Genomic DNA, 25,713 nt, shown 5'->3' on the forward strand with positions numbered 1-25,713 from the left:
GGTCCTGAGGGGGGGTCACCACTCCCCGGCCGCGTCGTCTTTCGAGGTCCCGTCACTGTCCTTGTCCTCGTCCCCCGGGGGGCGCTGGGGGGCCCTCGCCCTCTTCCTCCAGCGTCAGCTCGAAGTGGAAGCGGTCGGGGCCGGGGTGGGGGCCGGGGTGGGGGTCTTCGGGGGGGGGCGAGGGGCTCTGGGGGATCATGCTGTGGTACCAGTCCCGGTTGTCCTCCAGCGTGTCCAGGATGTCCTGGGCGTCGGGGTGCACCAGGTCGGCCCACGTCTCCCACAGCGGGTGCACGATGTAGTCGATGAAGCCCACCTGGGTGGGGGACACACACACACACACACCACGGTGGGGGGAGGTCAGGGGGAGGCACCCGTGGGTGTCCCGCCCGTCATGGGGACGACCGGGTGGGGTCGTCCAGGAGCCGCCGTGGGGGGTCCCGGTCTGTGTGGGAGGAGGGGGTGTGGGGGCGGCACGGGGCCTGGCCCCACCCAATGGCCACGGCCATGTGTGGCCACGAGGGGACACCCGGTTGGGGTGACACCACGGGTTCTTGTCCCCATCCAACGTCCATGGCCACGTCCGACCACAAAGGGACACCCAACTGGGGTGACACCAAGGCTCCCTGTCCCCACCCAACGTCCACTGCCGTGTCCAACCACGAGGGGCCACCCAGTTGAGATGACACCACAGGTTCTTGTCCCCACACAACATCCACGACCATGTCCAACCACAAGGGGACACCCAACTGGGGTGACACCACGGCTCCATGTCCCCATCCAACGGTTCCCTGTCCCCATCCAACGTCCATGGCCATGTCCAACCATGAAGAGACACCCAACTGGGGTGACACCACAGCTCCATGTCCCCATCAAACGGTTCCCTGTCCCAACCCAACGGCCATGGCCAACTACTACATGGGGCCACCCAGTTGAGGTGACACCACAGGTTCTTGTCCCCATCCAACACCCATGGCCATGTCCAACCACATGGGGCTACCCAGTCAGGGTGACACCACGTGTCCCTGTCCCCATCCAACGTCTATGGCCATGTCCAACCGTGAAGAGACACCCATTTGGGGTGACACCACAGCTCCCTGTCCCCATCCAGTGTTTCCCTGACCCCATACGACATCCACGGCCATGTCCAACCACAAAGGGACACCCAACTGGGGTGACACCACGGGTCCCTGTCCCCATCCAACGGCTCCCTGTCCCCACCCAATGGCCATGGCCATGTCCAACCATGAAGAGACGCCCAACTGAGGTGACACCATGGCTTCCTGTCCCCATCCAATGGTTCTCTGTCCCCATCCAACGTCCATGGCCATGTCCAACCACAAAGGGACCCCCATTTGGGATGACACCATGGCTCCCTGTCCCCATCCAATGTTCATGACCATGTCCAACCATGAAGAGACACCCAACTGGGGTGACACCACGGGTCCCTGTCCCCATCCAATGGTTCCCTCTCCCCACCCAACATCCACGGCCGTGTCCGACCATATGGGACCACCCAGTCGAGGTGACACCGTGGGTCCCTGACCCCATCCAACGCCCACGGCCACGTCCAACCACACGGGGCCACCCGGCCGGGGTGACACGGCGTCCCCCCGCCCGCCGCCCACCTGGGACTTCTCCACGGAGGCGGTGTGCTTGTCGCACATGGGGCTGATCTCCATGCCCCGCTCCCGCTCCCTTGTCGCCCTGCCGGAAGAACTCCTCCATGATGCGGTCGGTCCACTGCCGGTACAGCTCCAGCGGCTTGGTGGGGTTGCTCAGGTCGGCGCAGTGCACCATGTTCCGCAGCACCTAGGGGTGCTCCACGTCAGCCCCCAGACCCCCCTCTGTGTCCCCAACCCCCCAAATAACCCCCCCCCCACCCCCCACCTGTATCCTGTCCGTGTAGTTGTCCAGCAGCAGCACCCCGGAGCTCGTCACCTTCTTGGTCTCCACCATGGTCTTGAGGTCGGCCAAGAGGCTCATGTGCTTGGACATGTCGGTGGCCAGGACCTGCAGGGACGGGGTCAGGGGGCGGGGGCGCGCCGGCCCCGGGGGGCTCGGGGGGGCCCTACCATGTCGATGACCATCTTGCGCAGGGTCTGGCGCTGCCGCTTGCTGAGGTTCTGGAAGATGTCGCAGTTCTCCTCCTGCAGCAGCTTGAAGCCCACGGCCAGGTGGTGGTTCTCCAGCACCGACTCGTCGTTGTACATCAGCGCCAGCTCCGAATCTGCGGGGGTGGGGACAGCAGGGGGGTGAGGACAACCCCCCTCCCAGCCCTTGCACGCCCCACGTGCAAGGTTGGGCACGCGCAACGTGCACGTGCAGATGGCGCACGAAGTAGCAGCAGGTGCGCAAGAAGATGCACGTGGCCAAGGGGGTGCAAGGTAACAGGCAAGACCACGCACGTGCAAGATGATTTGCACACGCAAGGTGACACATCTTGTGCAAGGTGATGCACGCGTGCAAGATGACACAGGTGTGCAAGACGACATGCACGTGCAGGACACCGTGCGAGTAGCAGCATCGTGCAAGACAGGGTAGATCTAAGTGCACACGTGCAAGACGACGTGCGTGCAACATCATGCACGTGCAGGGCAGTTTGCACGTGCAAGGCAACATGCGCATGCGATGCAGTGCGTGTGTGCAAGATGATGCCCGCGTGCAACACTGTGCACGTGCAGGATTGGCGTGCAAGCCAGCAGCGTGTGCAAGAGGATGCAAGCGTGCACGGTGATGCAGGCATGCAAGACGATGCAGGCGTGCAAGTGCCTGTGCGTGCAAGACGACGTGCATGTGCAAGGCCCCCCCAGGGCCCCCAGCACTCACTGGTGTTGATGAGGAACTGGTTGGAGACGCCGGGGTGGTCGACATCGTGGATGGCGGCGGCGAAGAGAGCCGCCAGGATCTCCAGGTCGGTGAACACCGCCTGCGGCAGCGGCACGCTCAGTGTGGTGCCGGCCCCCCAGTGTTTGCAGATCCCGATATTTAGGGACCCCGATATGTAGGGACCCTGATATGTAGGGACCCCGATATTTATGGACCCAGATACCTAGGCACCCCAATATTTATGGACCCCAATATGTAGGGACCCTGATATGTAGGGACCCCGATATTTATGGACCCGGATATCTAGGGGCCCTGATATTTTGGGACCCCGATATTTAGGGACCCCGATATTTAGGGACCCCGATATCTAGGGACCCTGATATCTAGGGACCCCGATATCTAGGGACCCCGATATCTAGGGATCCCAATATTTAGGGACTCTGATATTTAGGGACCCCGATATCTAGGGACCCTGGCACGCAGAGATCGCAATGGCTGAGGAGCCTGGCACATCAGGAGCCCAACATCTGGGGACACCGGCATCTGGGGGCCATGGCATTTGGGGACCCCACAACCTGGGGACCCCGCTGTCTTGGGAGCGTGGTGTTTGGGGACCCCAGAACCTCAGGAGCCCAAAATCCGGGGACTTTGGAATCTTGCAACCTGGGGCATTTGGGACCCTGGAATCTGGGAGCACCGAACCCCTTGGGAGCGTGGCACCTGGGGACCCCGGCACCCCAGGAGCCCCACATCTGGGCACCTTGGCACCTCCACACCTCGAGACCCCAACACCTGGGGACAACGGCGTCTCGGGACCGCGGCATTCGGGGCCCCCGGCATCTCAGCAGCCCCCCGTTCGGGGGACACCGTGGGGCCACGGCAGCTCAAGTACTCAACCTCTGGGGGCCGTGCCCCTCTTGGGACCGCGTCGGCACCCCGCCGCTTGGACCCCACGGCACCTCCAGACCCCCCCCCCCAAAAAACCCGAGAGACCCCCTCAGGGCTCACGTCGAGGGCGGGCGTGGAGAGCAGGACGTGCGTGGACTGCATGACGTCGGCGGCGTGCAGGCTGTTGTGGTAGGCGACGTCGGCGTGGTAGTGGTCCTCCAGCGTCAGCGTGTAGGTCAGCAGCGTGTCCACCGGGATCTTAAAGGTCTTCACCAGCTCCCGTTCCTACACCCCGAGGATTTGGGGCGGGGTGGGGGGGGGGGCGGGATCCGAGCATAAAACCCCCTCCCCAGAATTAAAAAAAATAAATAATTAAACCCCCCCCCAAACCACGTGCCCGCTACCTGGAAGATGGTGTACATGATGCAGCTGAGCGAGCGGTTGTTGGAGTACTCGGAGACGCGGAAAATGTTCAGCCCCCACTTGTTGAGGTTGTCCAGCTCCTGGGGTAAAAAGCGGTGGGTCCGGCGGGGTGCCCCCTGCTTCCCCCCCCAAAAAAATCCCCGCTGCCCAACCCCCCAGCTCGCGGCACCTTGCCGAGCAGCTCCTCCTGGTCGGATTTGACGCCGAAGCGAGGGATGCTGCAGTTGGTGAGGCTGCAGCCGTGCGGCAGCTTCTTCACCCCGCTGATGTGGCACATGGGCTGCTGGCGCCTCTTCTTCTCCCGCTCCTTGGGGGTGGGCGACGGGATCTCCACCTCCGTCTGCTTGTCTGGGGGGGGGCGTGCAAGGGGGTGCGTTTAGGGGGTGTATCTGGGGGGGGGTGCATTTAAGGGGTGTGTGTGCAAGGGATGAGCACTTAAGGGGTGTGCATTTAAGGGGAGTGCATTTAAGGGGCGTGCATTTAAGGGGTGTGTGTGCAAGGGATGTGCATTTAAGGGGAGTGCATTTAAGGGATGCTTGTGCAAGGGATGTGCATTTAAAGGGTGTGCATTTAAGGGGTGTGCATTTAAGGGGTGTGTGTGCAAGGGATGAGCACTTAAGGGGTGTGCATTTAAGGGGAGTGCATTTAAGGGACGTGCATTTAAGGGGAGTGCATTTAAGGGATGCTTGTGCAAGGGATGTGCATTTAAAAGGTGTGCATTTAAGGGGCATGCATTTAAGGTGTGTGTGTGCAAGGGACGTACATTTAAGGGGTGAGCGTGCAAGGGATGTGCATTTAAGGGGTATGCATTTAAGGGATGAGCATTTAAGGAATGAGCGTTTAAGGGACGAGCATTAAAGGGATGTGTGTGCAAGGGATGTGCATTTAATGGGTATGCATTTAAAGGGTGAGTGTGCAAGGGATGTGCATCTAAGGGACGTGCATTTAAGGGACACGCATGCACGGGACGTGCGTGCAAGGGACGTGCATTTAAGGGGTGAGTGTACAGGAGATGTGCATTTAAGGGACATGCATTTAAGGGACGTGTGTACAAGGGAAGTGCATTTAAGGGATGTGCATTTACAGGATGCTTGTGCAAGGGACGTGCATTTAAGGGATGCCTGTGTCAGGGATGTGCATGCAAGGATGCACATGCAAGGATGTGCATTTAAGGGAGGGATGTGCAAGGGATGCCTGTGCAAGGGAAGTATATTTAAGGGATGCATGTGCAAGGGAGCAGGTGTGAGCATGCACATGCAAGGGACGCGCAAGCAAGGGAGCATGCAGGAGTGTGTGTGCAAGGGATGTGCGTTTAAGGGATTTATATGCAAACAGTGTGGATGTAAGGGATGTGTGCAAGGGATGTGCATGCAAGGGAGCAGGTGTGAGCATGTACATGCAAAGGAGGCACATGCAAGGGAGCATGTGGAAGCATGCATGTGCAAAGGATGCATGTGCAAGGGATGTGTGTTTACAGGATGCATGTGCAAGGGATGCATGTGCAAGGAACATGCATTTAAAGGACGCACACGCAAGGAACATGCATTTAAAGGATGCACGTGCAAGGGATGCACGTGCAAGGGATGTGCATTTAAGGGATGCACGTGCAAGGGATGCACGTGCAAGGGATGTGCATTTAAAGGATGCATGTGCAAAGGATGCACGTGCAAGGGATGTGTGTTTACAGGATGCGTGTGCAAGGGATGCACATGCAAGGGATGCGCATTTAAGGGATGCATGTGCAAGGGATTGCATTTAAAGGATGCACGTGCAAGGGATGCACGTGCAAGGGATGTGCATTTAAAGGATGCATGTGCAAAGGATGCACGTGCAAGGGATGTGTGTTTACAGGATGCGTGTGCAAGGGATGCACGTGCAAGGGATGTGCATTTAAGGGATGCACGTGCAAGGGATGCACGTGCAAGGAGCGGGCAGAAACACGCATGTGCAAGGGGTGCGCGTGCAAGGGACTGAGATGCAAACAGCATGCCTTTAAAGGCTGCAGATGCAAGGCGTGCACGCTGACGGGCGCGTGCAAGAGCTGGGGTCCTGGTGGGGGTCTCTTCGTTATAGGCGGGGGGGTCCCTTTTTTTGGGGGGGGCTTTTTTGGGGGGGCTCACCCAGGAAGGTGCTGGCGATGTACTCGGACACCTGGTTGCCCGAGCGGCTCATCTCGGAGAGGTGCGTCAGCTCCCGGTTCAGCATCCTCTTGAACTGGGGGGGGGGGGGGCACAAAAATTGGGGGGGGGGGGGGGGTATGGAGGTCAACGTGGGGGGGGGGGTCCCACAGCGTGCCCCCCCCCCAGAAAAAACACCGCCAGTCCCACGCTCACCCCCGCGGTGGGGGGGTGCAAGGTGGGCACCCCCTGGGGGGGCAGGGATGGGGACCACAGGGCCCCCCCCCCTGCAGCACTGCCCCCCCCCCCCCATTTTGACACTGGGGGGGGTTGGGACCCCCCGTTTTGTGACCCCCTCCCCGTTTTGTGACCCCCCCCCCCCAAATGAGTCCTGGCTGTCCTTGAGCGGGGGCCCGGATGCGCCCCCCCCCCCCACCGTGACTCATCCCTCCGGTGCCCGGCTGCGAGGCCCCCCGGGGGGGGGGGGGGGGGCACACGGCCCCGGCCCCCCCCGAATTTACCGAGGACCCCCCCAAGCCCCCCCCCCCAAAAAACTTGGGGTGCCCCCCTTCCCCCCAAGTTTATAGGAGGCCACATTTGGGCTGGGGGGTGAACACAACCCCCCCCAGCACCCCCCCCCCCCAAAAAAACCAGCCCCCCCCCCAATTTTTTTTTGGGGGGGGGGAGCATCCTCCCGCATCCCTCCCCGCAGCCAATCAGAGCGCGCCGCCCGGTCTCCATGGTGACCGCAGTCTCCATAGCAACTGCCCCATCCCCGCCCGGGTATTTTTTTGGGGGGGGGGCTTTAACCCCTGCTGCGCCACGCCAAAGGGGGGGGGGTCAGCGAGGTGTGCGCCCCCCCCCGACTTTATCACAGCTCTGCCAACGCCACGGCCCTCCCCAAGCCACAAAACACCGGGGGGGGGGCACACACAGAGCCCCCCCGACCCCACACCCCAACGTGCCCCCCCCGAAATCCCCCCCCCCAGAATGTCCCCCCCCCAATTCCCCCCCCCAAAAATCCCCCCCCCCATACTCACATGTGCCCCCCCCCCCAAAAGACGCATCCCCGAAGCTGCCCCGGGCAGTGCCAAGGGGGGGGGAGTCCAAATAGGGATTAATTTTTTTTTTTTTAATTTTTTTTTTTTCGGGGGGGGGGGCCCAAGGTCAAAGCCCCCCCGCCCCCCCCCCCCCCGGCCCTTACCTGGTCCCACCAGCCCACGAGCCAGGGCTTGGCGCAGGTCTCGCAGAAGAAGTCCACCAAGGGCATTTTCTGGCCGCGGGGGGCACCGGGCCCCCGCTGCCACCCTAAGGGTGCCCGGGGGGTCAGAACCCCCCCCCCCAAAAAAAAAGACGACCCCCACCCCCCCCCCCCCCTTTTCCCCTAGCCGGGCACCCCCTGCCCCTTAACGGCGGGGGGCTGCCTCAGGGCGCGGGGGGTCGTGGGCATGGTGGGAGCCGGGGGGGGCAGCAGAGCCCCCCGGTGCTGCACCCGCCGGGGGGGGGCCCGGTCACATCGCTGCCCCCCTTGGCTCACCCCCCCCCCCCCCCCCCAAAGGCCTTGCAACCCCCCCCCCCCCAGGGTGCTGGGGGGGTCAGCGGGGTCCCCCAAGGCCATCGGGGGGGGGGCTGCAGGGGGGGGGGAGGTGAGGGGAAGGGGGGGGGGTCAGGAATGGAGGGGGGGTCAGAAATCGGGGGGGGTCAGAAATCGGGGGGGGTCAGGAGTGGCGGGGGGGTCAAGGAGGATGGGGGGAGGAACGGGGGGGGAATGGGGGGGGGGGGAAACGGGGAGGATGGGAGGTGATGGCCAAGGGGGGGGCTGGGGGGGGGGTTGGGGTGCGGGGGGGGACAAAAATCGGGGGGGGGGGAAGAAAGGGGGGGGGGGATGCGGGAGAGTCCGGCAGGGACGCAGGAGGACGCTATGGGATGCTATAGGATTCTATAGGATCCTATAGGAGTCTATAGGGTGGGGGGTCCGGGGGTCCGGGGGGTCCGGGGGCGGTCCGGGGGGGGTCCCGGCGGGTCCCGGCGGCCGAGCGGGGCTGCGGGTGGGGTCCTGACGCCTGCGCGGGGCTGCGGGTGCTCGGCCTCGCTCCTCCCCCCCCCCCGGCCCCTCCCTCCTGCGTGTCCCCCCCGTCCCCCCCCCATCCTTGTCCGTCCCCCCCACTCCGCTGCCGCCACGGTCACGGCCACGCTGCGGCGTAAGGGGGGGGGGCGGGGGGGGGGACAGGGATGGGCCCCCCCCCCCCCCATGGCCAGGGGGCTGCAAGGGCATGGGGGGGGGTTTAATATGGGGGGGGGGCTATAAAATGGGGGGGCTGTAATATGGGGGGGCTGTAATATGGGGGGTCCTGTAAAATGGGGGGCTATAATATGGGGGCTGTGATATGGGGGGTCCTATAAAATGGGGGGGGGCTGTAATATGGGGGGGGGGTCCTACAAAATGGGGGGGGCGGCCTGTAATATGGGGGGGCTGTAATATGGGGGGGCCCTATAAAATGGGGGGGTCACTGTAATATGTGGGGGAAAAAGGGAGGGGTCCCTATAATATGGGGGGGCAAGGGGGGTCCCTGTAATAGGAGGGGTAAAAGGGGGTCCCTATAATATGGGGGGGCAAAAGGGGAGGTCACTGTAATATGGGGGGACAAAGGGGGGTCTGTAATGGGGGGCAAAGGGGGGTCCCTATAATATGGGGGGACAGAGGGAGGGGGTCCCTGTAATTGGGGGGGCAAAGGGGAGGGGTCCCTATGATATGGGGGGGCAAAGGGGGGGGGGTCACTGTAATATGGGGGGACAAAAGGGGGGGGGGCTGTAATGGGGTGGGGAGAGGGGGGATCCCTTTGGCGGGGACCCCAAGGGTCACCCAGAAATGGGGTGGGGACCCCCACGGGTCCCCTAAACTGGGGTGGGGACCCCCACGGGTCACCCAAAGGTGGAGTGGGCCCCCCCCTCCCCAACACCCCACAGCGGGACGGGGACCCCCCAGTGGTGACACCGGGGGTGCCCTGCCCAGGGCACGGGGACAGGGGGACACGCGTGGGGACACGCACGGGGACAATGCCACTGCCACCACCGCCGGCCCCTGGGGACCACGCACCGGAGCAGCGCCGGACTCTGACCCCAAAGCCCTGGATGCTGACCCCAAAACCCTGTCCCTGTCCCCAAAGCCCTGTCCCTGTCCCCAAAGCCCTGACCCTGACCCCAAAGCCCTGTCCCTGTCCCCAAAACCCTGTCCCTGTCCCCATGGCGGAGCTGGGGACCCGTTCCCACAGCACAAAGGGGGGTCTTGTCCCCGTCCCTGTCCCCAAGAGGGTGACAGGTTCCTGTCCCCAACCCCACGGCGGAGCTGTGTCCCGTCCCCACGGCGGAGCCAGGTGCCTGTCCCCATCCCTGTCCCCATGGTGGAGACGCGTCCCCACGAGGGAGCCATGTCCCCATCCCTGTCCCCATCCCTGTCCCCATGACGGAGCCGTCCCCATGACGGAGCCGTCCCCATCCCCTGACCCCATGGCGGAAACACGTCCCCATGTCCCCACCCCTGTCCCCATGGTGGAGCCATGTCCCCATCCATGTCCCCATGGTGAAGACATGTCCCCATGGTGGGGCCATGTCCCCATGGTGGGGCCATGTCCCCATCCATGTCCCCATGGTGAAGACGTGTCCCCATCCCTGTCCCCACAGTGGAGCCATGTCCCCATGACAGCGTTGTCCCCATCCCTGTCCCCATGGAGGAGACGTCTCCATGGTGGAGCCGTGTCCTCATCTCTGTCCCCATGATAGAGCCATGTTCCCATCCCTGTCCCCATGACGGCGCTGTCCCCATCCCTGTCCCCATCCCTGTCCCCATGGTGGAAACGTGTCCCCATGACAGCGCTGTCCTCATCCCTGTCCCCATGGTAGAGACGTCCCCATGGTGGAGCCGTGTCCTCATCTCTGTCCCCATGATAGAGCCACGTCCCTGTCCCTGTCCCCACGACGGTGCTGTCCCCATTCCTGTCCCCATGGCAGAGACATGTCCCCATCCCTGTCCTCATGATGGAGCCGTGTCCCCATACGTGTCCCCGTGACAGAGCTGTCCCCATGACGGAGCTGACCCCATCCCTGTCCCCATGACGGAGCCATGTCCCCATCCCTGTCCCCATGGCAGAGACGTGTCCCCATCCCTGTCCTCATGATGTCCCCATGATAGAGCCGTGTCCTCATCTCTGTCCCCATGATAGAGCCATGTCCCCATCTCTGTCCCCATGATAGAGCCATGTTCCCATCCCTGTCCCCACGACGGTGCTGTCCCCATCCCTGTCCCCATGGCAGAGACATGTCCCCATCCCTGTCCTCATGATGGAGCCGTGTCCCCATACGTGTCCCCGTGACAGAGCTGTCCCCATGATGGGGCTGACCCCATCCCCGTCCCCATGACGGAGCCATGTCCCCATGGTCCCCCGTCCCCATCCCTGTCCCCATGGTAGAGACGTCCCCATGGTGGAGCCATGTCCCCATCCCCGTCCCCATGACGGCGCCGTCCCCATCCCCGTCCCCACGGTGAAGACGTGTCCCCATGGTGGAGCCATGTCCCCATCCCCGTCCCAATGACGGCGCCGTCCCCATCCCCGTCCCCGTCCCCATCCCCGTCCCCCCCCCCGGCCCCGCGGCGCAGCAGGGGCCCCGTCCCCCCGTGTCCCCGCGCCCCCGCGCCCCCGGCACCTTGTTGGAGGCCATCTCGCTGACGGAGCGGTGGGGCTGGACGGCCTCCAGCTGGTCCAGGCACCAGTCCAGCTCCTCCAGCGTCTCCATGGCCAGCTGCTGGTACGTCTCCTCTGCGGGGCCGCGGGGCGTCAGGGCACCCGAGGGGACGGCGGGAAGGGGACGGGGCGGGGGGACCCCATGGGGACGGGGGGGGGAAGGGGACGGGGCGGGGGGACCCCAAGGGGGATGGGGTGAGGGGACCCCATGGGGATGGGGGAAGGGGGACGGGGCGGGGGACCCCAAGGGGGATGGGGTGAGGGGACCCCAAGGGGAAGGGGGAAAGGGGATGGGACGGGGGGACCCCAAGGGGATGGGGGGAAGGGGAGGGGGCGGGGGGACCCCATGGGGACAGAGGGGAAGGGGACAGGGTGAGGGGACCCCATGGGGACAAGGGGAAGTGGATGGGGCGGGGGGACCCCAAGGGGATGGGGTGAAAGGACCCCAAGGGGACGGGGGAAGGGGACGGGGCGGGGGGACCCCATGAGGACAAGGGGAAGGGGATGGGTGAGGGGACCCCAAGGGGATGGGGCAAGGGGACCCCATGGGGATGGAGGGAAAGGGGACAGGGCGAGGGGACCCCATGGGGACAGGGGGAAGGGGATGGGTGAGGGGACCCCAAGGGGATGGGGCAAGGGGACCCCATGGGGACAGGGGGAAGGGGATGGGTGAGGGGACCCCAAAGGGGATGGGGTGAGGGGACCCCATGGGGATGGAGGGAAAGGGGACGGGGCGGGGGGACCCCATGGGGACAGGGGGAAGGGGATGGGTGAGGGGACCCCAAGGGGATGGGGTGAGGGGACCCCATGGGGATGGGGGGAAGGGGATGGGTGAGGGGACCCCAAGGGGATGGGGTGAGGGGACCCCATGGGGATGGAGGGAAAGGGGACAGGGCGAGGGGACCCCATGGGGACAGGGGGGAAGGGGATGGGTGAGGGGACCCCAAGGGGATGGGGCAAGGGGACCCCATGGGGACAGGGGGAAGGGGATGGGTGAGGGGACCCCAAAGGGGATGGGGTGAGGGGACCCCATGGGGATGGAGGGAAAGGGGACGGGGCGGGGGGACCCCATGGGGACAGGGGGAAGGGGATGGGTGAGGGGACCCCAAGGGGATGGGGTGAGGGGACCCCATGGGGATGGGGGGAAGGGGATGGGTGAGGGGACCCCAAGGGGATGGGGTGAGGGGACCCCATGGGGATGGGGGGAAGGGGATGGGTGAGGGGACCCCAAGGGGACGGGGCGGGGGACCCCATGGGGATGGGGGAAAGGGGACGGGGCGGGGGGACCCCATGGGGACAGGGGGAAGGGGATGGGTGAGGGGACCCCAAAGGGGACGGGGCGGGGGGACCCCATGGGGACAGGGGGAAGGGGATGGGTGAGGGGACCCCAAGGACCCCAAGGGGGAGTTACAGGGACCCCATGGGGATGGGGACATTTGGGGGGGGGGGGGTTACAGGGACCCCAAGGGGATGGGGACAGGGCTGGGGTCCGCCAGTCCGTGCCTCAGTTTCCCCAGCAAATCCCCCCCAATTAACCCCTTCAGCCCCAAGGTCGCCCTCCCCAATTTAACCCCTTCAGCCCCAAACCACCCCCCCAAAAAAAAATTAACCCCTTGAGTGCCAACCTGAGAGCGTGGCCTTGCAGACAGCAGTGGGCTGGGAGCCAACAGGCGACCGCCTGGGGGGGGGAATATATTGGGGGGGGGGGGGGGAAAGGAAATTGGGGGGTCACAGCCCTGCCCCCCTCCACGTGCGGGTGGGATTTGGGGGGGGTCACTCACTTGCTGGCCGTGGGGGTGGGCACATTGGCGAGGATGGAGAAGTTGTTGCGGACGCTGCGGAGACTCGCCAGCACCTGGGGGGGGGGGCACGAGGGATGGGGGGGGGCACAAGGAAGGGGGGGGGCACGAGGGGGGGGGCACGAGGGGGGGCGTCAGACATAGCGGGGGGGTTGCCCCCTGGCTGGGACCCCAGCCCCAAATGGCGCCTGCAGCCCAAGCAGTGGGACCCCCCCCCCCCCCAGTTTTAGGGCTTGGGGTGGGGGTCCCAACCCTGCTGTGCCCCCCCTTGGCCCCCTGACCCCCCGACCCTACCTGGGCGAAGGGGGTGACGATCAGGTCCTCGGCGTGGCTGCAAGAGAGACGGGGGTCAGCGGGGGGGGGGGGGGGGGGCACAGGGGACGGAGGGGACAAGTAGGGGGCTTGGGGGGGGGGGGGCTGAGATGGGGGGAGCAGCGAGGGGGGGCTATGGCATGGAGGGGGATGGGGGGGGTCACTGGGATGTGTAGGGGGGCATTGGGGGGGTGTAGGGTGACAGTGGGGGTCACTGGGACATGGAGGGGGACATTGGGGGGGTGTAGGGTGATTGGGGGGGGTCCCTGGGACGTGTAGGGGGACATTGGGGGGGGTCCCCAGGACATGTAGGGGACCGTGGAGGGGGGCCACGTATGGGGCCAGTGTGCAGGGGGGTCCCTGGGGTATGGGGTCAGCGAGGGGGGTCCCCATCACACATGGGGTGACAGTGACACGGAGGGGACGGCGCGGGGCCACCGGCACCTGTATGGGGACAGCGGGGGGGGGGGGGGGACACAGGACGGGAGGGGGGGTCATCGGGACACGCAGGGGGTCCCGGGGCCACTTACGGGGCCAGCAGGGTGGGGGGCAGCGAGGGGTCCCTACGGGACGCGTAAGGGGGCAGCGAGGGGGCCTTGTGGTGGGGTCGGAATTTGGGGGGTGGGGGGTGGGGGTCCCGGGGGGGGGGTCGGGGGGGGGGGTGAGCACTCACGCCTCGCTGGCGATGGAGGAGTTGCGGGACATGCTTTTGGGGGAGGCGTCGTAGTCGCTGTCGGAGCGGTAGAGGAAGGACTCGCGGCGCTGCCCGGGGGCACCCCGGGGTGCAGCACCAGCCCCGGGCTGGCCTGCGGGGACAGGGGGCTGCGGGCGGGGGACGCGCCATTCTCCACCTCGAAGCTGCGGGGACACCGAGGGGACACGGGCGGGAAGGGTCACCGGCCCGGCCCCAACCCCGACCCCAAAACGTGGCCCCAGCCCGGCCCCGACCCCAAAACGTGGCCCCAGCCCGGCCCTGCTGCTGGGGTCCCCATGCCCCTGTCCCCATGCCCCTGTCCCCATGCCCCTGTCCCCATGCCCCTGTCCCCATCCCTGTCCCCATCCCATGTCCCCATCCCTGTCCCCGTGTCACCCCTGTCCCCAGCCCTGTCCCCAGCCCTGTCCCCAGCCCCATTTCCAACCCCATCCCATGTCCCCAGCCCTGTCCCTATTCCTGTCCCCATCCCTGTCCCCATTTGTGTCCCCATCCCTGTCCCATGTCCCCATCCCTGTCCCCATCCCTGTCCCCATTTGTGTCCCTATCCCTGTCCCATGTCCCCATCCCTGTCCCTATTTGTGTCCCTGTCCCTGTCCTTGCCCTGTCCCCAAGTCCCTATTCCCACCCCTGTCCCTATCCTGTCCCCATCCCCGTCCCCATTTGCGTCCCCATCCTGCCCCCGTTCCCATCCCTGTCCCCACCCCACGCTCCATCCCCGCAGACCCCAAATCGAGCTTGGTGCCATGCCGTGGGTGCCGGTGACACCCATGGGTGACACCCCACGAGTGCCGGTGACACCCCATGGGTGCCAGTGACACCCCACAAGTGACACCCCATGGGTGTTGGTGACACCTCCGAGTGCCGGTGACACCCCACGGGTGCCAGTGACACCCCACAAGTGACACCCCATGGGTGCTGGTGACCCCCCACGGGTGCCGGTGACACCCCATGGGTGCCGGTGACACCCCACAAGTGACACCCCACAAGTGACCCCCCATGGGTGCCGGTGACACCCCATGGGTGCCAGTGACACCCCACAAGTGACACCCCACGGGTACTGGTGACACCTCCAAGTGCTGGTGACACCCCACAAGTGACACCCCACGGGTGCCGGTGACACCCCACGGGTGCTGATGACCCCCCACGGGTGCCGGTGACACCCCACGGGTGCCCCCCCCGGGTGCCGGTGCCCGCGCCCACCTCCCCGCCCCCTCTCCCTTATCGGTGTCACCGGCGTCACCGCGCGCCCGGTGCCTGTCCCCGTGCCACCGGGGACCCGTCGCGACACCGGCACCGATGTCACCTTGCGGGGGGGGGGGGAGTGGGGGGCGGGGCGGGGACGGCGGCACTTGGGTGCAGCAGCACCCATGGGTGGCGCCGGGGACTCGGGGTCCCCTATAGGGTCGGGGCAGGGGGGGCGCACGGGACGCCACCCCGTGCCACCAACCCATGGGCCCCCCCGGTCCCGGCCCCCCCGGCCCCTTATGGGGCCCCCCCCGGACATCACGCCCCCGTCCCCATTTCCGTGTCCCCCCCCCCCCCCCGGTGTTGTCACCAAGGGGGGGTTCCCCGGTGTCCCCACCCCCTCCAACCGTCGCCCACTTCCCCCTGGAGCGCGGAAGGAACACGGCGGCCCGCCCGCCCCCCCCCCCCCCCCGTTATTGTAGGGTCGCCATAAAAACAGAGCGCCCCAAAGGCCGACGAGTTCCGGGGGGCGCACAAAAGATCCCCCCCCCCCCCAAAAATATATGGGCACAGGGGGGACGGCGCCGTCCCATAAAAGTGCAGGGGGGCTCCGTGTCCTTCCCCCCCCCCCGCATGGCCGCTGCTTCCCCTCCTGACAGCTGGGGGGGCGGGGGGCCCTGTGCCCCCCAGTGGGGTACGGGGGGTCCTGGCCCCCCTTTATGGACACAGGGTGACCCCCCCGGGTTTTGGGGGCCACCAGCCCCCACCCTACAGCTCCGTGCCCCCCCGTGGGTGGGTGCGTGGGGACGGGGGGTGCTGGCGTGGCCCCCCCCCTTCCCGTAAGGGACACCGGGCTTTGTCCCCCCCCACCTTATGGCGACACTATGGGGGGGCACGCGTGGGGCCACGGGGTTTTGGGGAGGGGGGGCACAACGGGGGGGGGACCGTGTCCTGCTCCCTGCAATGGGGGGGGGGGGGGCAAAACGGGGTTGGGGGGGAATGGGGGGAGCAAAATGGGGTCCCGGGGGGGCAAAGTGGGGTTGTGGGGGGGGAAGTGGGGTTATGGGGGGGCAAAATGGGGTTATGGGGGGCAAAATGGGTTATGGGGGGGCAAAAAGGGGTTATGGGGGCAAATAGGGTTATGGGGGGCAAAATAGGGTTGGGGGGGCAAAATAGGGTTATGGGGGAACAAAATGGGGTCATGGGGGGGCAAAATAGGGTCATGGGGGGGGGGCCAAATGGGGTCATGGGGGGAGTGAAAAACGGGGCTATAGGGCAGGCGAAACGGGGTTATAGGGCAGGCACAACTGCGATATCGGGGAGGCAAAACGGGGCCGGGGGGCAAAAGGGGGTCCCGGGGGGGTCAAAAGGGGGTCCCGATGGGGGGGGGTGGTAATGGGGTCCCGGGGGGTCCCGGTACCTGCCCCGCAGCCGGCGGTGCCGCTCCTGGATGCTGCGATTGAGGCGGAGGCGCTGCAGGAAGCCGGGGGAGCCCCCGGGGAGGCGAGGGGGGGAGCCCGGGCCCCCCCGGCTCCCGCCGGGCCCCCGTCCTCCAAGCGCAGTTCGGGGACCCGGGGCCGGCCCCGGCCCCGCCGCTCCCGGGCCATGGCTGCGGGCAGGGAACGGGGTGAGAGAGCGGCGGGGGGGGGGGGGGAGGCGGGGGGCCGGGTACGCCCCCCGGAACGGACACGCCCCCCAGAGGACACGCCCCTCATAGGCCACGCCCCCCGGTCCCAAAAATCTCGGCCCCGCGGCTGTGCTGGTGCTGCAGGGGACACGCGTGGGCCGGTGCTGTCCCCGTCCCGTGTCCCCGTCCCCGTCCCGTGTCCCTGTCCCCGTCCCGTGTCCCCGTCCCATCCCATATTCCCTGTCCCCATCCTGTGTCCCTGTCCCCATCCCGTGTCCCCGTCCCCATCCTGTGTCCCCGTCCCATCCCATATTCCCTGTCCCCATTACGAGTCCCTGTCCCCGTCCCGTGTCCCTGTCCCCGTCCCATGTCCCCATCCCCATCCTGTGTCCCTGTCCCCATCCCATATTCCCTGTCCCCATCCTGTGTCCCTGTCCCCATCCTGTGTCCCCGTCCCATCCCATATTCCCTGTCCCCATTACGAGTCCCTGTCCCCATCCCGTGTCCCTGTCCCCGTCCCATTTTCCCTGTCCCATCCCATATTCCCCGTCCCCATCCTGTGTCCCCATCCCATCCCATATTCCCTGTCCCCATTACGAGTCCCTGTCCCCGTCCCGTGTCCCCGTCCCCGTCCCGTGTCCCTGTCCCCGTCCCGTGTCCCCGTCCCATCCCATATTCCCTGTCCCCATCCTGTGTCCCTGTCCCCATCCCGTGTCCCCGTCCCCATCCTGTGTCCCCGTCCCATCCCATATTCCCTGTCCCCATTACGAGTCCCTGTCCCCGTCCCGTGTCCCTGTCCCCGTCCCATGTCCCCATCCCCATCCTGTGTCCCTGTCCCCATCCCATATTCCCTGTCCCCATCCTGTGTCCCTGTCCCCATCCTGTGTCCCCGTCCCATCCCATATTCCCTGTCCCCATTACGAGTCCCTGTCCCCATCCCGTGTCCCTGTCCCCGTCCCATTTTCCCTGTCCCATCCCATATTCCCCGTCCCCATCCTGTGTCCCCATCCCATCCCATATTCCCCATCCCATCCCATATTCCCTGTCCCTATTATGAGTCCCTGTCCCATCCCATATTCCCCGTCCCCATCCTGTGTCCCCATCCCATCCCATATTCCCTGTCCCTATTACGAGTCCCTGTCCCCGTCCCATGTCCCTGTCCCCATCCTGTGTCCCCGTCCCCATCCCATATTCCCTGTCCCCATCCCGTGTCCCTGTCCCCGTCCCATTTTCCCTGTCCCCATCCCGTGTCCCTGTCCCCATCCTATGTCTCTGTCCCTATCCTGTGTCCCTGTCCCATCCCATATTCCCCATCCCATCCCATATTCCCTGTCCCCATTACGAGTCCCTGTCCCCATCCTGTGTCCCTGTCCCCGTCCTGTGTCCCTGTCCCCGTCCTGTGTCCCCGTCCCATCCCATATTCCCTGTCCCTATTATGAGTCCCTGTCCCCATCCTGTGTCCCTGTCCCCGCCCTGTGTCCCTGTCCCCATCCCATGTCCCTGTCCCCGTCCCATTTTCCCTGTCCCCATCCCATATTCCCCATCCCATCAAATATTCCCTGTCCCCATTAAAAGTCCCCGTCCCCATCCTGTGTCCCCGTCCCCATCCTGTGTCCCTGTCCCCGTCCTGTGTCCCCGTCCCATCCCATATTCCCTGTCCCTATTATGAGTCCCTGTCCCCATCCCGTGTCCCTGTCCCCATCCCGTGTCCCTGTCCCCGTCCCATTTTCCCTGTCCCATCCCATATTCCCCATCCCATCAAATATTCCCTGTCCCCATTACAAGTCCCTGTCCCCATCCTGTGTCCCTGTCCCATCCCATATTCCCCATCCCATCCCATATTCCCTGTCCCCATTACGAGTCCCTGTCCTCATCCCGTGACCCCATCCCTGTCCCCGTCCCTATCCCATGTCCCCGTCCCATGTCCCCATCCCCATCCCATATTTCCTGTCCCCATCCCGTGTCCCTGTCCCCATCCCATATTCCCTGTCCCATTCTCACATCCCCATCCCATGTCCCTGTCCCCATCCTGCGTCCCCGTCCCCATCCCATATTCCCCATCTTCATCCTGTATTCTCTATCCCCATCCCATGACCCCATCCCTCTCCCTGTCCCCATCTCGTGTCCCTGTCCCCATCCCATGTCCCTGTCCCCATCCCATATTCCCTGTCCCCATCCCAAGTCCCCGTCTCCATCCCATGTTCTTGTCCCTGTCCCCACCCCAAGTCCCTGTCCCTATCCCATGTCCTTGTCCCCATCCTGTGTTCCTGCCCCCATCCCGTGTCCTAATCCCATATTCCCTGTCCCCATCCCCTGCCCCCATCCCGTGTCCCCGTCCCCATCCCATATTCCCAGTCCCCATGCCGTGTCCCCATGCCCACTCCAAGCCCCCATCCCGTGTCCCCGACCCCATCCCACGTCCCTGTCCCCCTCCCCATCCCATGCCCCCATCCCTGTCCCCGTCCCCACCCCTCACCCCTGTCCCCATCCCGTCCCCGCACCCCACAGCAGTGCAGGGGGGCCCTCACCCCTTTGGGGTGCCACCCCCCGCCTTTACCAAGGGGCTCGGGGGCACCCCCAGGTGTGGGTCCCATCCTGTCCCCAGCTCCCCCTCTGCAGCGGGGACCCCCCCCATGGCCTCCCTCTGCCCCACAGCCTCCCTGAGCCTCCCTCTGCCCCACAGCCTCCCCGGGCTCCCTGCACCCCAAAACCTCCCTGTGCCCCACAGCCTCCCGGGCTCCCTGCACCCCAAAACCTCCTTCTGCCCTACAGCCTCCCTGAGCCTCCCTGTGCCCCAAAGCCTCCCCAAGCCTCCCTGTACCCCAAAACCTCCCTGCGTCCCACCGCCTCCCCGAGCCTCCCTGTGCCCCACAACCTTCCTCTGCCCTACAGCCTCCCCGAGCCTCCATGTGCCCCAAAACCTCCCTCTGCCCTACAGCCTCCCTGAGCCTCCATGTGCCCCACGGCCTCTGTGTGCCCCACAGCCTCCCTGTGCCCCAAAACCTCCCTCTGCCCTACAGCCTCCCCGAGCCTCCGTGTGCCCCACAAGCCTCCTTGAGCCTCCCTGTGCCCCACGGTCTCTCTGTGCCCCACAACCTCCCTCTGCCCTACAGCCTCCCTGAGCCTCCCTGTGCCCCACAGCCTCCCTGTGCCCCACAGCCTCCCTCTACCCCCAAGCCCCCCATCACACCAGGACCCAGGAGGGGGGACGGGACCCAGCCCCCCAGGAGGACCCCAGCCTCGCAGGAGGACCCCGGCCTCGCAGAAGACCCCAGCCTTGCAGAAGGACCCCAGCCTCGCAGAAGACCCCAGCCCCCAGAAGACCCCGGCCTCACAGAAGGACCCCGGCCTCGCAGGAGACCTCAGCCCCCAGAAGACCCCAGCCTTGCAGGAGGACCCTGGCCTCGCAGAAGACCCCGGCCTCACAGAAGGACCCTGGCCTCGCCAAAGGACCCCGGCCTCGCAGAAGACCCCAGCCTCGCAGGAGGACCCCAGCCTCGCAGAAGACCCTGGCCTTGCAGAAGGACCCCAGCCTCGCAGAAGACTCTGGCCTCGCAGGAGACCCCGGCCTCGCAGGAGGACCCTGGCCCCCCAGAAGACCCCAGCCCCCCAGAAGACCCCAGCCCCCAGAAGACCCCAGCCTCGCAGAAGACCCTGGCCGTGCAGAAGGACCCCAGCCTCACAGAAGACCCCGGCCTCGCAGAAGACCCCAGCCCCCAGAAGACCCCGGCCTCACAGAAGGACCCCGGCCTCGCAGGAGACCTCAGCCCCCCAGAAGACCCCAGCCTCGCAGGAGACCCCGGCCTCCCGCAGGACCTCAGCCCCGCCAACGCCCCCGTCCCCGCGGGGGGCTCTCGGGGTCCCCGCTTCCCCCTGGTGGGCGGTGGGCGACGCCGGGTGACGCCGGGGGGCCGCGCAGCAGCCGCCGGCTGACTCACCGCCGGCAAATTTAGCAACCGGCGCTCTCGGGGGGGGGGGGGGGAGGCAGCGCGGCCTCCGGCGCCGAACGTCTCCGAACCGCAGCCACCGGCCTCCGGACCCCACAGCCACCTCGGGGACGGGGACGCGGGGTCTGTCCCCCCCCTCCTCGCCTTGCTCTGCCCCCTAACCCCGAAGCCCGCGGTGTCCCCGGGACGGGGAGGAGGCTGCGGCCTCCCCCGGTGTTTGTTTGTGCCCGGCTCTGTTTATCCTGAGGCTCCGGAGCAGCTGGAAGGGGAAAATCCGGAGGCGGCGAAAAGGCGCGGGGGCCCCGGCTGCCCCTCGTCCTGGCCCCGTCCCCGTCCCCGACCCCAAGGGGGTGTTGAGAAGGAAAGGGCAGGCAAGGAATGGGGGGATGGAGATGGGATGGGGACAGAAATGGGATGGGGGTGGTGATAGGAATGGGATGGGGACAGAAACGGGATGGGGACACAAATGGGATGGGGATAGGGACAGAAACAGGATGGGGACACAAATGGGATGGGGATGGGGACAGAAACGGGATGGGGACACAAATGGGATGGGGTCACAAATGGGATGGGGATAGGGACACAAATGGGATGGGGATAGGGACACAAATGGGATGGGGATAGGGACAGAAACGGGATGGGGACACAAATGGGATGGGGATAGGGACAGAAATGGGATGGGGATGGGGACAGAAATGGGATGGGGACACAAATGGGATGGGGTCACAAATGGGATGGGGATAGGGACACAAATGGGATGGGGATAGGGACAGAAACGGGATGGGGACACAAATGGGATGGGGATAGGGACAGAAACGGGATGGGGACACAAATGGGATTGGGGGCACAAATGGGATGGGGTCGCAAATGGGATGGGGACACAAATGGGATGGGGACACAAATGGGATGGGGTCACAAATGGGTTGGGGACACAAATGGGTTGGGGACACAAATGGGATGGGGATGGGGACACAAATGGGATTGGGACAGAAATGGGATGTGGATAAGAACACAAATGGGATGGAAATGAAGACATAAATGGGATGAGGATGGGGACACAAATGGGATGGGGTCACAAATGGTTTGGGGACACAAATGGGATGGGGATGGGGACACAAATGGGATTGGGGGCACAAATGGGATGGGATGGGACTGGAAAGGAGCTGGGAACGGAGAGAGATGGGACGGAGCCGAGGCGCAAACGGGGCCAGGCACAGGCTGGGCACGGGGCTGGGCCGGGCACGGGGACAGCCACCCCAGCGGGGCCACCACCGCTGCCGTCCCCGCCGTGCCGTGCCGTGCCGTGCCGCAATCCCGTCCCGTCCCAGGGGCGTCCCTGCTATTTCCAGCAGCCGCGTGCGCTCGGCCCGCCCGCCGGCGCGGGATTTTCTAGTAAACGGGAAATTATCCGGGAGCTTAAGACCAACGTGAATCACTTTTAATGGGCGCAGGTGACTCATCGGGCTCGAAAAAGATTACGGCACGCAATAAATGCCAGCGGGGCTTTTATCGGCCGGGGAGCGGCGGCGGCCCCGCGGAGGTGCGAGAGCTCGGCGGTTATTTGATTATTTTTTCCTAAAAGGAAAGGAATTAAAGCAGGAGGAATTAATTACGGTGAGGGCTGCGGGAGCCCTCGGAAGGCGGCGGCGGAGCTCGAGGGGGGGGGGGCCCGGCCCGCGGGGCGGGAGGTTTCGGAAAAGGTTTTGGAAAGGGTTTGAGAAAAGGTTTCGGAAAAGGCTCCAGGAGCCGGCGGCGGCCGGATCCTTCCCGAATACCGGAGCCGCTGGGGGGGGGGGGGGGAGAAGAAACCCCAGCAGAGCCGGTCGCCCAAGAGGCCTCATTGTTTTGCCCTAATTCAATTAATTGCTCCGGGAAGGGATCGGCCAAGGTTGAGCCGGTTCCTCCCGGCGGGGCCGGAGCCGGTGGCCCCGCACCGGGGCCGGGGCTCGGCACCCCCAAATCCGCCGCCCCCGCGCCCACCCGGCCGCTCGCCCCCGGCACCCGGCGAGGGGAAGCTCCTCGGCGCGGCGCCCCGGTCCCAATTAGAAGAGCGAAGGAAGAGGAGGGAAGCAGGAGCCCGAACCATCTGCTGCGCTTCGTTTGCATAAATTATCTCCCCCTAATGAAGCCGGAGGTGCCGCTCGCCCGGAAGAGCGAGGCGCCGCGCGCTCCCGCCGCGTTACTACGAGCACCAGCCGTCGATTCACAAGTTGTTTGCTCGCCCCCCCAAAAAACAAAATCCCTTCCAGCTGCCGGGAACAGCCAGACCCGGCGCCAGATGGCTCCTGGGGGGTGGGACGGGGGGGACGGGACCCCCCCTGCCAGCACCCACGGGGAGCGGCGCCGCGGTTCCGGGTTGGGGACCCTCCGTTGGGTGCCCGTGGCCGGTTCCGCTCGGAGCGGGTTCGCCCCGAAAGGGTGGGGGGCATCGGGGGGGTCCCGAGCCCCTCAGGATGGGGGGGGGGGGTGTCCAGGTTTATTGGGGACGGGGTACGGGGACGGGGTCCCCATCCCCATAGCCTCGCGGGGGTCCCCACGGCTCCGTGTCACCGGAGGCGTCGAGGGGGCCGGCGGCGTCCCGCTCCCCGCGGCCCCGCCGTCGTCGCCCGCACCTACCGCCTGCCGGGGCCGGGGGCTCCGTGGGAGGAAGAGGAGGAGGAGGAGGAAGGCCAGGACATGCGAGACTTGCGCAGCCCGGGTCGGTCACCGGTGTCCACGGCGTCCGCCCGCTCCATGGGCCGCGGCGGCGGCCGCTCGGTGTCGGAGAAGCCGCGGTGACGGATGCGGATGGGGGTCCGGGGCTGGCGCCAGAGGTGCTGGGGGGCTTCAGCGTCGCCGGCCCCTCCCGGGGTACCGGTAACGACAGCGAGAGGCTTTTCCGAGCTCCCGCCGCCCCCTCCATCCCCCCGGCACCGGGGCGCACCGGCGGCTCCGTTTTGCGCGCCTACCCCCCCACCACCCTCCCCCCCCCCCGCCGCCCCGTTCCCCCGGTTCCTAACGATGCGCGGCGGCGGCGGCGGCGGCGGCGGCGGCGGGGGGGGGGGGGCCGCGGGGGCTCTGCCCGGTTCCGGGCTCCGCATGGCCCCCGGGAAAGCGACGGGGAAGACCCCGGGGGAGGCGCCTGCCGCCGCCGCCGCCGGTGCCGGTGCCGCTGCCGCCGCCGGTGCTCCCGGTGCCGCCGCCGCCGCCGGTGCCGCCGCCTCTGCGCGCCCGCCTCGGCGCCTCCCCCCGCCCCGGCGCAGCCTCCGGTTCTTCCCCCCCCCCCTTTCTCCCCCCTCCCACCGGGAACTGCCCCCCCCCACCCCCCAGGGTATAAGGGGGAACCCCCCGCTAACGGGATCCCCCCGGGACCCATCGCATCCGCCCCGCGCCCCCAAATGGGGACCCCTCGCCGCGGGACCCCCCCTCAATGGGGGCTCCCCCCACTCAATGGGGGCTTCCCCCCTGTTGGGGAACCCCCCCCCCGATATCAAGGCAAAACAGGGTGCCCCCCCCCCACATAATTCGGGGACCCCCCCCAAAAGTACCGCAGGGCGCCCCCGTTAGGGGAAAGCGGCGCTGCTGGGAGCCCCCAGCACCCCCTGGGGGCACCACGGGCAGGGTGGGGGCACCCCCATGTGCCCCCCCCCCCCCCCAAAAAAATATGCCCCAATCACAACACATCGCCCCCCCCCCCCCCCACTCAGGGGATGCACCCCCCACCCCGCTCAGCTCCAGGCGCCCCCCAAGGGGGGGGGTTGGGGTGAAAATGGGGGGGGGGGTCCGGGGGGGGGCGAGGGTGGTGGTGGGAGGGCAGCGGGCGGGAGCACACCCTGGAAATTTCGGCGGATGATTCATTGCAGCGGGGGGGGGGGGACGCCCGGCTCCCCGCCGCAGCCCCGGCCGGGGCCGCATCCAGCCCGCGAGGGAAGCGGCACCGAGGTGCTGGGTGCGTGGGGACACGGCGGGGACACGGCGGGGACACGGCGGGGACGTGGGGCCAGGCCCCTCGCTGCAGCCCCGCGGCGGGGCCGGGAGCTGGCGGTGGTGGCGGCGGGTCCAGAGCTGGTGGTGCTCAGCGGGGCCACGGCCCCCGCACGGCACCGTGCCCGTCCCCGGACACTCGTCCCCATCCCCCCCAAAAATTGTCCCCATCCCTGGACACTTGTCCCCAACCCTGGCACTGTCCCCATGACCGGATGCTTGGCCTCGTCCTGGGTGCTGTCCCCATCCCCAGCACCGTCCCCATCCTGTCCCTGTCCCTGTCCCCGTCCCCGTCCCTGTCCCCATCCCAGGCACGTCTCGTCACCCCTGGACATTTGTCCCCATCCCCAGCGCCATCCCCATCCTGGATTGTCCCCATGCCAGGCACCATCCTCGTCCCCAGCACCACCCTGGTCCTGTCCCAGGCACTTGTCACCATCTCAAGCTCCTTGTCCCCATCCTGGCACTGGTCCTGTCCCTGTCCCTGTCCCTGTCCCTGTCCCTGTCCCTGTCCCTGTCCCTGTCCCTGTCCCTGTCCCTGTCCCCGTCCCCGTCCCCGTCCCCACATGGGGCACTTGCCCCCATCCCCACCGCTGTCCCCACCCCAAGCACTTCCCCCATTCGGGGAACTCGCCCCCATCCCTCCGTTATCCCCCCCTCACCATCTCCCCGGCCCCCCCATGCCCCCCCCCCCAGGACATTCCCTCCCCCCCGCCCCCCCCCCCCCAAAACGCCCCCGTCCCCGTCCCTACCTGTGGGGCTCGGCCTGGGTGATGGCGATGCGGGGGCGCGCGCAGTGGCAGCGAGGTGGGCCGGGGCAGCTCGGGGAGCGCGCCCGCTCTGGGGGCTTCCAGGGGGCACCAAGAGGCCGGCGGAGGGGCGACGGCGCCCACGCCGCAGCTCGGCCCCCAGCATGGCCGGGGGGCGCGGGGCAGCTGCGGGGCCCCGGCTCCAGAGACTCCGGGGGGCTGCGGATAAGGGCCAGGTGGTGTCAGGGGGCACGCACGGCACGGCACGGCACGGCACGGTACCGCATGGCACGGTGTGGCACGGCACAGCACGGCACAGAATGGCACAGCATGGCACGGTATGGCATGGCATGGCACAGTATGGCATGGTACAGCATGGCACAGTGTGGCACGGCACAGCATGGCATGGCACAGTATGGC

The 25,713-nt window shown here is 66.6% G+C and overlaps 1 protein-coding gene across 1 annotated transcript; it reads right to left on the bottom strand.

Annotated features, from left to right (window-relative positions):
* PDE4A (phosphodiesterase 4A) lies at window positions 1-25,713 on the bottom strand. Its single transcript, XM_066986466.1, is given in 16 exon segments — window positions 1-316; window positions 1,629-1,697; window positions 1,699-1,812; window positions 1,891-2,013; window positions 2,076-2,230; window positions 2,830-2,929; window positions 3,838-4,002; window positions 4,122-4,220; window positions 4,310-4,488; window positions 6,261-6,354; window positions 10,959-11,071; window positions 12,622-12,674; window positions 12,778-12,851; window positions 13,090-13,126; window positions 13,781-13,965; window positions 25,297-25,713. Coding segments are annotated over 16 exon segments (2,223 nt in total). The 5' UTR covers window positions 25,696-25,713; the 3' UTR covers window positions 1-52.

Source organism: Anser cygnoides, chromosome 34, assembly GCF_040182565.1.
Source record: "Anser cygnoides isolate HZ-2024a breed goose chromosome 34, Taihu_goose_T2T_genome, whole genome shotgun sequence".
Classification (NCBI taxonomy): Eukaryota; Metazoa; Chordata; class Aves; order Anseriformes; family Anatidae; genus Anser; species Anser cygnoides.